The sequence below is a fragment of the Melanotaenia boesemani genome, chromosome 13, assembly GCF_017639745.1.
Source record: "Melanotaenia boesemani isolate fMelBoe1 chromosome 13, fMelBoe1.pri, whole genome shotgun sequence".
Taxonomy (NCBI): Eukaryota; Metazoa; Chordata; class Actinopteri; order Atheriniformes; family Melanotaeniidae; genus Melanotaenia; species Melanotaenia boesemani.
This window is the reverse complement of record NC_055694.1, coordinates 23,831,876-23,846,078: the sequence shown is the minus strand read 5'-3', so window position 1 is coordinate 23,846,078 and position 14,203 is coordinate 23,831,876. Positions and strand designations below refer to the sequence as shown.

The 14,203-nt window shown below is 37.7% G+C and overlaps 2 protein-coding genes and 1 long non-coding RNA gene across 4 annotated transcripts in view; 2 read left to right on the top strand and 1 right to left on the bottom strand.

Moving 5' to 3' along the window:
* Nucleotides 1–41: 41 nt before the first annotated feature.
* LOC121651212 lies at nt 42–8,362 on the top strand. The gene is made up of 11 exons (XM_042003216.1): nt 42–526; nt 2,685–2,799; nt 3,424–3,570; nt 3,851–3,937; nt 4,160–4,247; nt 4,337–4,473; nt 4,570–4,716; nt 5,453–5,539; nt 5,831–5,906; nt 6,022–6,098; nt 7,912–8,362. Exons 1-11 carry the CDS (start codon nt 432–434, stop codon nt 8,041–8,043), a joined length of 1,188 nt encoding a protein of 395 aa, XP_041859150.1. The 5' UTR covers nt 42–431; the 3' UTR covers nt 8,044–8,362.
* arhgef19 (Rho guanine nucleotide exchange factor (GEF) 19) overlaps nt 8,363–14,203 on the bottom strand; it is a 31,735-nt gene continuing 25,894 nt past the window's right edge. The window contains exons 13-16 of one of the 2 annotated variants that reach the window (XM_042003212.1): nt 11,504–11,662; nt 11,332–11,411; nt 11,141–11,245; nt 8,363–11,071 (exon numbers count right to left, since the gene is read on the bottom strand). In XM_042003212.1, coding sequence (XP_041859146.1) covers nt 10,917–11,071; nt 11,141–11,245; nt 11,332–11,411; nt 11,504–11,662 — 499 coding nt within the window. In that variant the 3' untranslated portion in view covers nt 8,363–10,916. Of the gene's footprint in view, nt 11,246–11,331; nt 11,412–11,503; nt 11,663–14,203 lie in introns of both variants that reach the window. The other variant, XM_042003213.1, reaches the window with a different exon arrangement.
* Nucleotides 13,514–14,113, top strand: LOC121651213. Its single transcript, XR_006012410.1, has 4 exons — nt 13,514–13,629; nt 13,721–13,800; nt 13,887–13,991; nt 14,060–14,113. It is a non-coding gene; the product is annotated as an uncharacterized LOC121651213 (long non-coding RNA).

The window sequence follows — 14,203 nt, the reverse complement described above, 5'->3', positions numbered from 1 at the left end:
CTGACGTGTCAGCAGATTCACAGCATGGGTATAGAGTAAAATAACCAAAGTGAGGAAGCTGCGCAGTCTTCTGTAGACAGCCAACTGACAGGAAGGAAGGAACAACTACTACGCTGCAACTCGACAAAAGCCTGACACTTTTATCCTCAAATCTTTTGAAGCGCTTCAGCATATTTTTTCCTTCTGGGCTCTGCAGAAATATATACTACATTCTGGCAAATAGGGAAACTAGAGCTTAGCCACCCTGCCTCCTCCTCCTCCTCATTACAATATCCTCTTTTAAACCCAACTACCCCCCTATTTTTATGTTATCTCTTTGGTTTTAATGTGGCACACACACAAACTGTTTGGATGACTGCCTCGGCAGATGGTGCTCAGTGTGTGGACTACAGGCTGAGACGAGGCTGAGAGGGACAGACTCCTCATCGGTCATGGGATGCTGCAGTGTGACCCAGAGGCATACTGGAGTGGACGAAGTGGGCCCGGATGAGATCGAACTCCTGGAACTCTCAGGGGATAATTTAGGGTAAGGCACACATACAAGCTGTGTGTAGAAAGTTTAGATTTGTTTAAACATAGAAAGAAACTGGAGGTGAATTCACACATCTGCCAACTTGCTTTGAGTTGGGAATAATATATTACAGTGGAAGTAAGAATAGCTAAAAAAGACATAATCTCATAGAAAATATGATTTTCAGTGGCTTATTTATCCAGATTGTATTTTTAGGTTACTTTAAATGTTTACATGCGGCTTTGTGAGTTCTGAAGGAGGAAGTGGTGACAGTCTGTGAAGTGAAAAAGAGAGGACTGTGGTTTTCTGTGGCATTTCATTTGCTGTGTTTTTGGAAGTGAACTGTATAAAAGACAATAGACACCTGCATAATAGGTTTAAAAAAGGTAAGCAAAAGCATATTATTTAGTTTTGAGGATATACATATGGAATGTTTATTCTCACATGATGCATTTCCAGACATAAAACTTTAAAGTTCTTGAATTTTAAAGTTCTCTAGTGAATTAAAAGTCCTTCATAACAATAACAATGTGTGGGATTCCTACTCATCAGAACCCAGAAGCAAAAACAACACAGAAGAACTAATTGGCTCCTATTTACTCAACATAAACTTGAGAAGTTAGTGATGCTGCACTGATGTGATTAGCAGATTACTATAAGACAATGGCAGGAGCGTGGAGAGGTTTAAAACTGAGTAAGGGCAGGACAAATCCATGCTCACTTTGGTGCTGGGGGATTAGCAATAGGTTAATCACAAGCTAGGCCACTGCTCCTACGGCTGTTTAATTATTTCAGCAAATAACTGCGGCCCGTGTATGACTGGGATCTGTAACAACAAAGATGTGTCTTTTTTAAGATGCACAGTTAAACTTGCATGTTTGTAGATGTGTTTCATGATCCGAATATACAGAAATATCCATAGCCATGATCACACATGACATTCTGGTTTTGACCATTTTAGGACAGAAAATAATAATCTATTGGCGACACTGCTGATAAACATAACTGACAACTTGGAAAGACATCTTTAAGGTCACAAAAGAACAAGTTGCAGATTTAATACTTAGTACAATAATATAATATTATATTTACAATATTCAATAATAAGCTGCATCTACAAGTGTCCAAAACACAAACAGTAATGCAAATAAATACATAAACTCACTTATATAATCTATGCATGACTGGCACCAATAAGTTCTTATGTATTAAGGGCAACATATTGATTACCTGAAATTAATCTTGATAACTTTTCTGTCAGAATCTATAAAAAGGTACATCAACTGAGACAGGAACCCAGAGATGAAATATCAGTTCGCTTAACCTCTTCCACCTACAAGGCCACAGTTCTGGGTCTGCCTGTATTTTATCTAAAAATAAAACCTCTCTAAGCATGTTGTGCTTATTTGCTGTTCCAACATATTTGTCAGAGCTGCATTTGAAGATTTTTAGTGCTGGTTCAATAACCATCAGTATAACTGAGTCATTGTTGTCATGCTGTGGTTTATTTTCATATTTACTGTTTTAATTATGCAGGTTTATAGTGTCAGCTTTTGCAGGATATTTTTTACTCTCTGGAGATAAGACTTGCTTTATTTAAGAATTCTCTTATCCATAAAAGCCAAGGTTGCTCGGTTTGTCCGTAGAGTTGTGGCACTGTTAATCTACAAATACACTTGTAACACCTCATATTAATTTATGATATTCTGCATTAATCTGGTGCAGCATTGATGTCTTTAGTGTGCAAAAGCTACAAAGTGTGGCAGTAAGGGGTGAGCATGTGGGTCTGTCTCCAGTCTGACTATTATAATCTGATTATGTCTGGCTGCTGCTGGTTGGCTAGGGGGAGTGCCGACATCATTGATATTGAACTCTAATTCTGTTCATTCTTAATTATCTTCTTTTTGGCTCAACCTGGGGGGTAGTCTGCCAAAGCATGCACCTGTTTCGCAAACAAAAACAAGCAAAAATTTACAAAAAATTGTTTTGACCCTGCAGAGCAACCAGTCACTTAAACATTTCTCACTGCAGAAAAAGCGCCAGATCTGAACCCACATCTGTTCTTTTAAAAAAACCACAAAGCCAGCATCGGCACTGTGTGCTCAGCACTGGCTCCTGCTACGTGACATTGATGTCTGATGGTGTGTTTTAATGTACATGCATTTGTTTTCAGAGTGTGGAGTCTGGGAGAAACCAGACTTCAGCTGTCGGTGAGAAACAGCAGAGATGAGCAGCAGCTGCCGCCACCACTACAGCGCAAACCTTCAATACAACACCTTGGACAGGAGGTCACTGTAAACCTGTGCTATGCGTATCTGTGTTAAGGAAGAAGGCATCAAGTAACACACTGCTCGTTACACACAGATCACACCATGTTGTTCAGCTGCGGCCACTTTGACACTTTTGAGTGCCAAAGCAGACTGAGACAAGATGTGATCTGATGAATACCAATAGTTTCCGCTATGTTATTTGTGTTAAGGCCAGTTGTAGTGTGTGCACACACACTGTAGGAATTTCCATGACAAAAAGGGAGACATTTTTCATTCCCTGTTTGGTGTGATTCAGACTTTAGAGGAAATAAAGTTAGGAGGAGTCACTGGCACACAAGCATGAGTTTTCACACATTTAAAAATTTACATAACAGATTAAAAAAATACATCCTGCAGAATAATGAATTTTCTTTTTTTTTTTTTCTTTAAAAATGAGTGATGTTCATGAATTTTGTACAAAACCAGTACAAAAAATAACACCTGCTGTGTAATGCCAGACTCACACTGCGGGGCAGGGTGAAAATGGGAAACTGAGCAGCTACTAGAAACGTTTGGGGGCTGTTGAGGAATAAATCCATAGACTACTATTTGAAACTGTCTGTAATATCAGCTATGGGCTCATGCATTTTTTTCTGTCTGTAGATGGTGCTGTGGGGCAGGAGCATCGAGGCGCTCCACCACAGGATTTACTCCCAGCAGTCAATCAAGGGCTGGGAAGGCCAACCTGCACACATGTATGGAGAAATCATAAACTCCTCCCTGCTGTCTCTCTACAACAGCTACACACAGGTAACATGGCAACATAAAAAAGAAGCCGTGCAGACAAACCCTAAAATTCTGTAAAAATTCAGAGCTTGTTGGGTTTAACAGTAGCCTGTTGGACTCATGCAGATCTTTAAAATGCACAATAAATCAAATTTTTTTCTGACATCATTCTCTGAAAAAGGTAAGTCTAATTTCTGCTGACTTTAAAAAAACTTCTAAATGTAGCTGATGAAGTGTTTGATCAGAGAGAAAGTAGATAAACATGGTGTAATTGTGGAACTGGTTGTCATGTTTGTCATCACAGGAAACCACAGAACGCTTCGTGGTGTTGTTCTCTTTTCACTTACTGATCCTCTCACTTGACCACTCCAGACAAGACTTCGTATATGAGGTATTTTTTTAAATATGTCTGTTACAGTTTATGATAGGACACATTCATGTTGCTGTTAGCCAACCGGTGAGGACATCATGTGTATTATTTTCTGCAACCAAGCACATGGGTGCAGGTTAAACATTTTTCAGAAATTTGACTAAATCATCAATCTTATTTCTTATTCGTGGGGACTGCTTGCATTAACATCCAAAGGAAGCTGAACTTTCTCTTGTCCTGCAGGGCATTCTTCCCCTTTCTGGACTTTCCTTCCATGCTGTCTCCCTGGACCCTGTTGCATCCCACTCACCACACATGTTTGAGATTAGCAGTGAGTCAGTTGAAATTACCTAGCTAAGCTAATCTGTAGTAGAACATTGTAAAGTACTGAGCATGATTTATGTTTAATCTTTCATCTAGGTGCAGTGGTGGACTCCAAGATGTTCATATGTTCCAGTGCTGCAGAGTTACAGAGATGGACACAGCTCATAGAAGACAGAAGATACAAATCCATGATGCAGCCGATGAGTCCGTCCCACTGTGCTCTCTCCTACCTGGTGATGTCTTACTGTTACACACCTGGTTACAACTGTGCATAAAGAAAGGGGTCTAGTTAATTCATAGTTAATCTTTTGTTCATGTTTCTGTACTAGTTACCGTGTGATGAGCACTGGAAAAGAGAAGAGTTGAAACAATACCTGCTGCAAGCTCCAATAAGGCAGTGGGAGGGTTCGCCCATCCAGCACATGGGTCAGCCAGGATACATTTCTCTTGTTCACATCATCAACACACAGAGACAGGTAGGAAAAAACAGGGTCTTTTTGTTTGTTTTTTTGGAGACTTTGAGCAACACAGAACTGGAGTCTATGTAGTTTTATATACTGTATGTTAAATTAACCAAAACAATTTATGACCGTCTTTAAAATGTATGTCAAACACAATGTATAAGATACTGAAATACAGAGGAGGAGGATTATCTTGGGATCAGCTCATGTATTTAACAATTCTTTTGATTGAATCATGATACACATTGCTTCAATAAAGATCTAATGAGGCTAGAAACACAAGTAGTTAGATGATAAACAGAGTGTTGTATCAGACTTCCTAAACTAATTTAAATAAAGGTGGACTTTAAGAGCTAAATATGGTATGATGGTTAGTTCTGGTTTGAATCTCAGCTGGGTCCTTTCTTTGTGGAGTTTGCATGCAAAGAGATACTCTGACTTCTTCCCACAACCCAAAAGCATGCATGTTAGGTTAACTGGTGATTTTATATTGACAGTGAGTGTGCATGGTTTATGTCTGGGGCAGTTAACTACTGGACTGTGGTGGTATTCTTCCCAGAAATGATGAATAAAACAACGTGAACCAGACCCATGTTTAAATTAACTGCGGTCATTCTTTAAAATGCAAATTGTTGCTCATGCAAACATGTTCAATAGCCCATAGAGCTTGATGGAGCATACCATTTTAGTTTTCTTGAGTAGTTTTTCTGAAGTATTTCAACTCAAGTCATTGTTGGTTTTGATCTGGCAGGGACTCCAAGAACGACTGATGGCTCTCTTTCCTCAAGATGTGCTGCTGCTGTCTGTTGACAGCAAGAGGCTGAATGTAAAATATGAGGTACTGTAAAATCAGTCTACGGGAAAAATCCATAATAACACCCCCTCAGCCACTGCAGCACAGTTTTGGGTCCAAATAATCATTACACTGTGCTTGTTCTTTTGTCACATGACACCAAGCGTGGGTGGAAGATTTGTAACTCAAACCAGCTGCCTACATCACTGAATGTTTTCCACTGAGTAGCAAAAATTAATTATTTACTGCACTGTTAATATATAATTACACTTAAAGTAGAAGTACCTGCACAACTTCCTGAATACCTGTTTTTCTTTCATTTTTTTTCTCTTACAGGGCAGATTGGCCCGTCACAGCATCAAAGCTGTGGAGCGCTCCGCCCTGCCTGGAAGGCTGGAGTTTGACCTCATAGGTACATGTATCAATATGACATCAACACATTTCTGGCCAACTGTATTTTTGTCACATGACTGAATGGGCTAAACTAAATGCAGTCTCACTTCATATAATCAATGTTTTTGTCATAGGTGAGTTGATGGAGCCTCTGCAGGTCTCCTGCACCTGCCTGGACGATTATCAGAACTGGATGTTTCAGCTTCAACAGGTTAGACTGTGTTATGTTTGTAAAATTATATATGACTTTGAGGAGTTGTAGAATAAAGGGTCAGAAAAACAGAGGTAAAATAGACTAAAAATGTTATGGGTGCATTAGTAAAACCTTTATTATAATAACAAATTCATAAGGAAACTTAATTTATAGCTTGAAATCTTAAATTAGCATATAATTGTCTGATTCAGTGGTTCCCAACCTATTTTTCTTGAGAACCCCTTTCATGCAAATACTAAAAAGCTACGGATCCCGTGCCGCCCCTCGTGGTAAAATTATGCTTGATTTATGCTTTCAAAAGTAAGATTCTCACCATAAATAATGTATAATAGCTGAGTCCTGCCCTTTGATAAAGCCAAAGTTAAGTTAACAACACATGGGTTGGCAAACACTGGTCTAAATTACAAATTAATTACAAAGAGAGAAACAGAGCAAACTAGATTTCTTGGAATAAAACTTTACAAAAGAAAAAGAAAAAAGTAATGAAAGACATGACATATTTCTGGCAGTACATCATTCAGCTTCAGCAGTCAGTGTCAAGGCTGAGAGGCACTCATCTTGCTGTTTGTGGATGTGTGTGTGTGTGTGTGTGTGTGTATATATATATATATATATATATATATATATATATAAACTATGTACCTTACTATACTCATAACATCATAGATGTGAGGAAGATGTACTAAGAAACACATTTACTGTTAAACGAAGAGCAAGATATCTTTCATCCCAGTTACCTGTTTCTCCATATCTCCCTCCTCCATGACTTCAGTAATCGCTGCTGTTCTTCTTCTTCTTCTTCTTTATATTTCTGGCGGTTGGTAGTTGGTGCATTACTGTAACCTAGTGGTCTGGAGTGTGGACCAGAATGTTTCCAAGAGCCCAAACTGTCAAAACATTAGTTTGTTTGCTACATTTTCCCAATCCCATGTGTAACCCCCCCCCCCCCAATCATTTTGCTGCCCCCCCCTAGGGGGGCCCGCCCCCCAGTTTGAGAACCTCTGCTGTAAATGGTCTGATAACGCCAACATGGTAAAAGCATAAAAAGGAGGACACTCGAAATCAAACTAGCAAGGTTTAATGAAGTTCTGCCATGAATGTCTAACTTCTTCCATTAAACATTAAAAAGCTGAAATAACATAAAATAGACTCCATAAACTGTATTTTCATCATGGAATTTTACTGGAATTTTATTATTTATTTAATTTTTTCCGGTATTTTGAAGCATTTGTCTGGCATCGCAGCTGCTGTTACATTATCGTTTTCGTTTTTTTTTCTTTACGTTTTTTTTTTAAACTATTTTTTCATAATATAAAGTTTTATTTAAATAACTCAAATTTGCATGATTTTTCCATAAAGTTTTATTTTTTATTTAGTATGCATGTCATGCTAAAAAGTTATTGTTTTTGATTTTAATTTAATAGAAGCTACTTTTTTTGACTTATGACAATGGAACAAACATACAGTTTGCTTTTATTTATTTATTTTAAGTGTGTGTCCTCATAAAATTTATTTGGGCTTTCATGTTAGTTATCTATGCAAGTCATTCAAGAGGGCTGAATTTTGCAGTTTTTCCCAGCTCTGCTTTTACTTACTCCAAGCTTAAAGGCTGCCAGCTGTTTCTGATGATATTGAACAAACATGTCTGAGATTATAAGACCTTGCAAAAGTGTTGCAGATAAACTTTTTATTTTTTACCAGCTCTGTCATAACTGAGTAAAAGCTACTTGTTAGAGTTTGCAGGGTACACTTTGCACCAAGGTAATATCACAACTGTGAAGCAACTTTGCATTTTCTCTTTGATCCGCAGCCAGACAGAAGCAGCCAAGTTACTGTGAGTCGCGCTCCACCTCCGATCATGCCAAAGCTGCAAAAGAGCAGGAAGGAGTCCCAGGAGCTGTTCATAAGATCCGATCAGTGTCACATGAATGGATGCAGCTGACCCACTGGAGAGAGGAATAGCTTAAAATTCCCTGTAATTATAAATCTAAAACATGCCGTGCACCACGATATGGAGATTCAGCAGCGAGGAAAAGTTCTCACCCTGGTTTTGTTTTATTTGGGTGATTTCATCATTTGGAAGGGCAACTAGATTACTTATAGCTCTCCTCCATGTGGGCACAGACAAAAATTAGGCCATGACCCAGTTTCAGAGCAGCTGCACAAATGTTAGATATGCACAATGTAGGGCAGTAAGACAGGCCTGAAGAAACTGTACATACCTGTATGTAGCTTTGTATCAATAAACAAATCTCACACAATTTAAGTATCTGTATTTATTTCAGTGGTTAAACGTTTACAGCAGTGTGTATACAGTCCAGTGTATTACAGCATTTATATTTACTGTGGCATCAGGATTAAAAACCGACCAAAGTTCACACTTGTTAATGCAATATTATCTGTAAAACCTTTGTTCATATAAATTACAGTCATAAATGTATCACGTTCTATTCTTTATACATGGAGTCATCTACAGTAAAATACATTTACATCAGAATCTAGAGGAATATAAATATACATGCTGCAGCAGCAACCATTTAAATTACAACTAACAACTTATCTATAGAAAACAGAAGGATCTTTAACATGTCATGTGCCACTGAAAGATTTACACTTGTATGATGATTATAGTGGTCCACTAACAGCAGATTTCAGCCCAGTTACACTGGGCTTCGATGCTCTGTCATCGCACCGTTACGTTCTGTGTTATTAGCTTAAAACAACTTCATTTAACTGGTCATTATCGGGGACAAAGGTTTTATAAATTAGTATGGGTAAATTGAAATGTGTATATTTCTCACACAGGTGGTAAACTGACAGAAAAATCTATCTAGTATGTTTGTCAGTTTGTAGCTTTAAAGCACACAAAATGTTTTTTATGTTTATTTATTTATTTTTAATTATTATTATGAAATGTCACCAAAAGTCAAACGTGTTTCCAAATTTTTAACATTGTGTGTTTCAGCCAATACTGGGGATGCAAATCTTATAAAAACACAAAATGTCATTTTCTAAAAGACTCAGATTGTAAGCAGCCAAACTCTCAAGTTATTTTTATTTATTTTTTTTACATCAATGTTGCTCAAAGAGTAGGAAATAGTGCATTAGTCGGGGACTATTTAAGCAAATTGATACGTCGGGTCAATATTTACAGCAGAAAAATGGTGTGAGTGAGACTGACTATGATCATGTAAGTAAATAAGAAACACGTCACCCTGTGACTCACTCAAATTACAGCTTTAATAATAGAGCCTGAACACAAAATGGCACGTTTGGTTCTGGGAGATAAATTATATCAGGATTTGGCCAAACTCACATCTTAACTTGTGAACAAAAATAAGTAGTGCATTATACGATGAATTCTTTAATTTTCTGTCATAACTGCTGTCAGATGTTTGTTGACCACATGAACAGAGCTACATGTCAGCCTTTGAGAACAAAAAAAGGCCTGTGATACGTCCTGATGTGTCTCAGCAGCAGAATCTGCACTAAGAAAAATTCTGACTACATGAATGAATCTTATGCTGCTCTCACAGTCTAAATCAGGGCTCTTCATCTCCAGTCCACTGTCCTGCAACTTTTAGATGTTTCCCCGCTTCATATCACCCGAGGGGTGCACTATGAGGCAAGTTCAGCACAGCCAGGCGTTCTTTATGTTAACTGGTTCGACAAAAAGTAAACCTTCATTCAGAGATTACAGCAGTTGTTACCATGATTTTTCTTTGTTTACCAATGTTTCCTTTTTTAGGTTGCATGTGCAAATAACCTGGATGAAATTGCACTTTATTTGATGCAAACCCTGCACAAAATAATAAAAAATGATGTAATGATAATTATAGAAAACAACACAACTGCTGCAATAAAGACAACAGAGGAATGCTGCTAGTTAACAAATTAACAAGTTTATATCTGCCTGCTGTTTTTTGTCATGACAACTTCACATCAAGCTCTCACATTTATAACTTGATAAAAGTGCATTTAGCTTTGACAGTGACCAATAATAGCATGGAAATTACAAATGTCATTGACCAAATCAAAGCTCATTTTTATTAATTGAATATTCTCTAACATATAATACTGGAATAGTTTGAATCAATGGAAGGATGTGGTTTGCCATGGTAATCTAGCCAGGTTAAAATCAAACAAACCCTGCCTTCATGACAGACATAGCTCACTAAGACGTTGACCTCGATTCGTGTGTAATACCTCTGGCTCTACTTACTGATCATTAACAAACTTATTTAATATGCGAGGACAAGCTGTTGAGGATTTAAATCAGAGAAAACACCGGGACACATCTAAAACCTGATGGTAGTGGTCCCCGAGGAGTTGAAGAACTCTGGTCCAAAGAGAGATTCTGGCACATCTGTATAAGAGGTATTGTTCTAGTATTTTCTTGAACCTGTTGTCAGACTTTAAATTGAACTAAAAGGCAGTTACATGAAGCATAAAGTAAATTCTTCCACAAAGTTTAAAACTTCAGTGTAGAAAAACTGTGTGAACTTCTATCTAAAGACTCTAATCGGTTAAAAACCTCTTTAGATTAAACATGCAAGTTAGCATCAAAAGCTTTGCACTGTCTTTAGCATGCAAAAGAAAACTGCAGAGTTTAGGAACCACACAAAGAAAACCGTTAGAACTGTTTTAGCACCTGCATACTACTCATAGGCCCCACATCTATCTAGACTTAAAACAATAATCCCCAAACTTAAAAATGCTGATATGCACACTTGCCACATGGACTTTTTACAGTAAAAAAAACAACAAAACAAAACAAAGAAAAAAAACAACAAAAACAAACAAACAAAAAACGGGTTAGTCTTCCCCTTTTAGTTTCTGTGTGACACATTTGATGCGGATATTTTCCCGGAGGTTGCGGAGACGTGCGCTACGACTTGTGATTTCCTCCACATAGGATTTGGGGAACCAGCCCCTCTCCCCGTCCGACAGCCTGATGCCCTCCACCCAGCCTAGTGAAACGCATCAGCCATCAGACATCAAATGCACCATTACACATTTACAAATTTCTAGACTCTTACCATCACTTGTAATGGTCTTAGCATGAAGAATGTCAGCTTTTTCCAGTGTTAACTCATCATGCTCTTGGGCCTGATAGCTCTTGATGCACTGAACCTGGGATATATCTACAAGAAAAGACATGAAGAAAGGATGAATGAATAGTTTAAGTGACTTACATTGAGCCACTGTAGATCTATAGATCTTTACCAACCGTCATTTTCACTGGCTTGCTCGATGTCTTCTAATGGGTCGGATGGAAACATTGCAGTGATCCACCTCTGCTTCCCGCTCCTTGGCACACATGGAATCAGCGAGGGCTGAGTGTCAAATAAGTGACCTGAAGCATCATTGCTGACAAGTGATTTGACAGTGAAGTAACTCACTCAGTGTGTGATTTAAGCAGAATCTGATGTTTGAGCTGCTGGCCTTCACACAGCTGCAGGTGGAAGATGAAGCCTGGGATGCCCTGAAGCTTCTGACTGAGATCCTTCACTTTCAACTCTCCAATCTTGGCATGTACAAACACCATGAACTTCCAAGTACTGTAAAAGAGAGAGAGATGACATTTTAATTTCAGTATGAGTAGAAAGAAGTACATTTCTTCACCTGCATTTATGACACTGCATCTTTAGAATCACTGCATGCACAACTGCCATCAGTTGAAGGTTTTTCGTGTTAGTTCAGCCCATTCTTGTGTATGCAATATTTATTCAGCATCTTAAGGTATTTATATCATATTTGCACTAACTTTAAACTGACCATGGCCAGTTTCTTTCTTTGCAAATAAAAACTTTCAGAAGATTTTTTAACCCTTTGATGCATAGTGTCCACTACAGTAGACACATATTTAAAGACTGTTTTCAAATGTATGCATGGGTGTGGATTGTACATTAGCAACTTCATTGAACATTAGTGAGTCACCAATACCCTGCCACGTATAAAGAATAACTACATTTGATATGGTATATATAAATACATTGTAATTACCAAGTTTGCCTCAGTAATAAACAGGACAAGAAAATGATACAGGTGTTTTTATAGAAAATTTATATTATATTAATATGACAAGATATTATTTTATAAATGTTTTCATAGATAAAATAAAAAAAAATCAACACAATGAGTAAAAGTTAAAATAAGATTAAAATACAGAAAAGTATCAATGTGCATGTCTGTAGAAGTAAAACATTTTATTTATAAAAATGTAGTACTGTTTTGTAATAATTCATGCACCAGAGGGTTAAATTAATGTTAAAACTTCCATTAATTTGCATGAAATTATCACCACCAGTCAAGTCAACTTGACACACACTGACTGAGGTTACATGCACAATTGAAATGCATCAAGTTCATGGTTTAAACTGGCAGATCGGACCTCGTCTCACAATGCATGCACAGGAGGAGAACTAAGTTTGTGACTGAAGCATGGCACAATTCTTAAATATATATATATATATTATATATATATAATTGTGCCATGCTTCAGTCACAAACTTAGTTCTCCTCCTGTGCATGCATTGTGAGACGAGGTCCGATCTGCCAGTTTTAAACCATGAACTTGATGCATTTCAATTGTGCATGTAACCTCAGTCAGTGTGTGAGTTACCTTTACTGGTGGTGATAATTTCATGCAAATCAATGGAAGTTTTAACATTAATTTAACCCTCTGGTGCTGAATTATTACAAAAGTACCACATTTTTATAAATAAAATGTTTTACTTCTACAGACATGCACATTGATACTTTTCTGTATTTTAATCTTATTTTAACTTTTACTCATTGTGTTGATTTTTTTATTTTATCTATGAAAACATTTATAAAATAATATCTTGTCATATTAATATAATATAAATTTTCTATAAAAACACCTGTATCATTTTCTTGTCCTGTTTATTACTGAGGCAAACTTGGTAATTACAATGTATTATATATACCATATCAAATGTAGTTATTCTTTATACGTGGCAGGGTATTGGTGACTCACTAATGTTCAATGAAGTTGCTAATGTACAATCCACACCCATGCATACATTTGAAAACAGTCTTTAAATATGTGTCTACTGTAGTGGACACTATGCATCAAAGGGTTAAAAAATCTTCTGAAAGTTTTTATTTGCAAAGAAAGAAACTGGCCATGGTCAGTTTAAAGTTAGTGCAAATATGATATAAATACCTTAAGATGCTGAATAAATATTGCATACACAAGAATGGGCTGAACTAACACGAAAAACCTTCAACTGATGGCAGTTGTGCATGCAGTGATTCTAAAGATGCAGTGTCAAATGCAGGTGAAGAAATGTACTTCTTTCTACTCATACTGAAATTAAAATGTCATCTCTCTCTCTTTTACAGTACTTGGAAGTTCATGGTGTTTGTACATGCCAAGATTGGAGTTGAAAGTGAAGGATCTCAGTCAGAAGCTTCAGGGCATCCCAGGCTTCATCTTCCACCTGCAGCTGTGTGAAGGCCAGCAGCTCAAACATCAGATTCTGCTTAAATCACACACTGAGTGAGTTACTTCACTGTCAAATCACTTGTCAGCAATGATGCTTCAGTCACTTATTTGACACTCAGCCCTCGCTGATTCCATGTGTGCCAAGGAGCGGGAAGCAGAGGTGGATCACTGCAATGTTTCCATCCGACCCATTAGAAGACATCGAGCAAGCCAGTGAAAATGACGGTTGGTAAAGATCTATAGATCTACAGTGGCTCAATGTAAGTCACTTAAACTATTCATTCATCCTTTCTTCATGTCTTTTCTTGTAGATATATCCCAGGTTCAGTGCATCAAGAGCTATCAGGCCCAAGAGCATGATGAGTTAACACTGGAAAAAGCTGACATTCTTCATGCTAAGACCATTACAAGTGATGGTAAGAGTCTAGAAATTGTAAATGTGTAATGGTGCATTTGATGTCTGATGGCTGATGCGTTTCACTAGGCTGGGTGGAGGGCATCAGGCTGTCGGACGGGGAGAGGGGCTGGTTCCCCAAATCTATGTGGAGGAAATCACAAGTCGTAGCGCACGTCTCCGCAACCTCCGGGAAAATATCCGCATCAAATGTGTCACACAGAAACTAAAAGG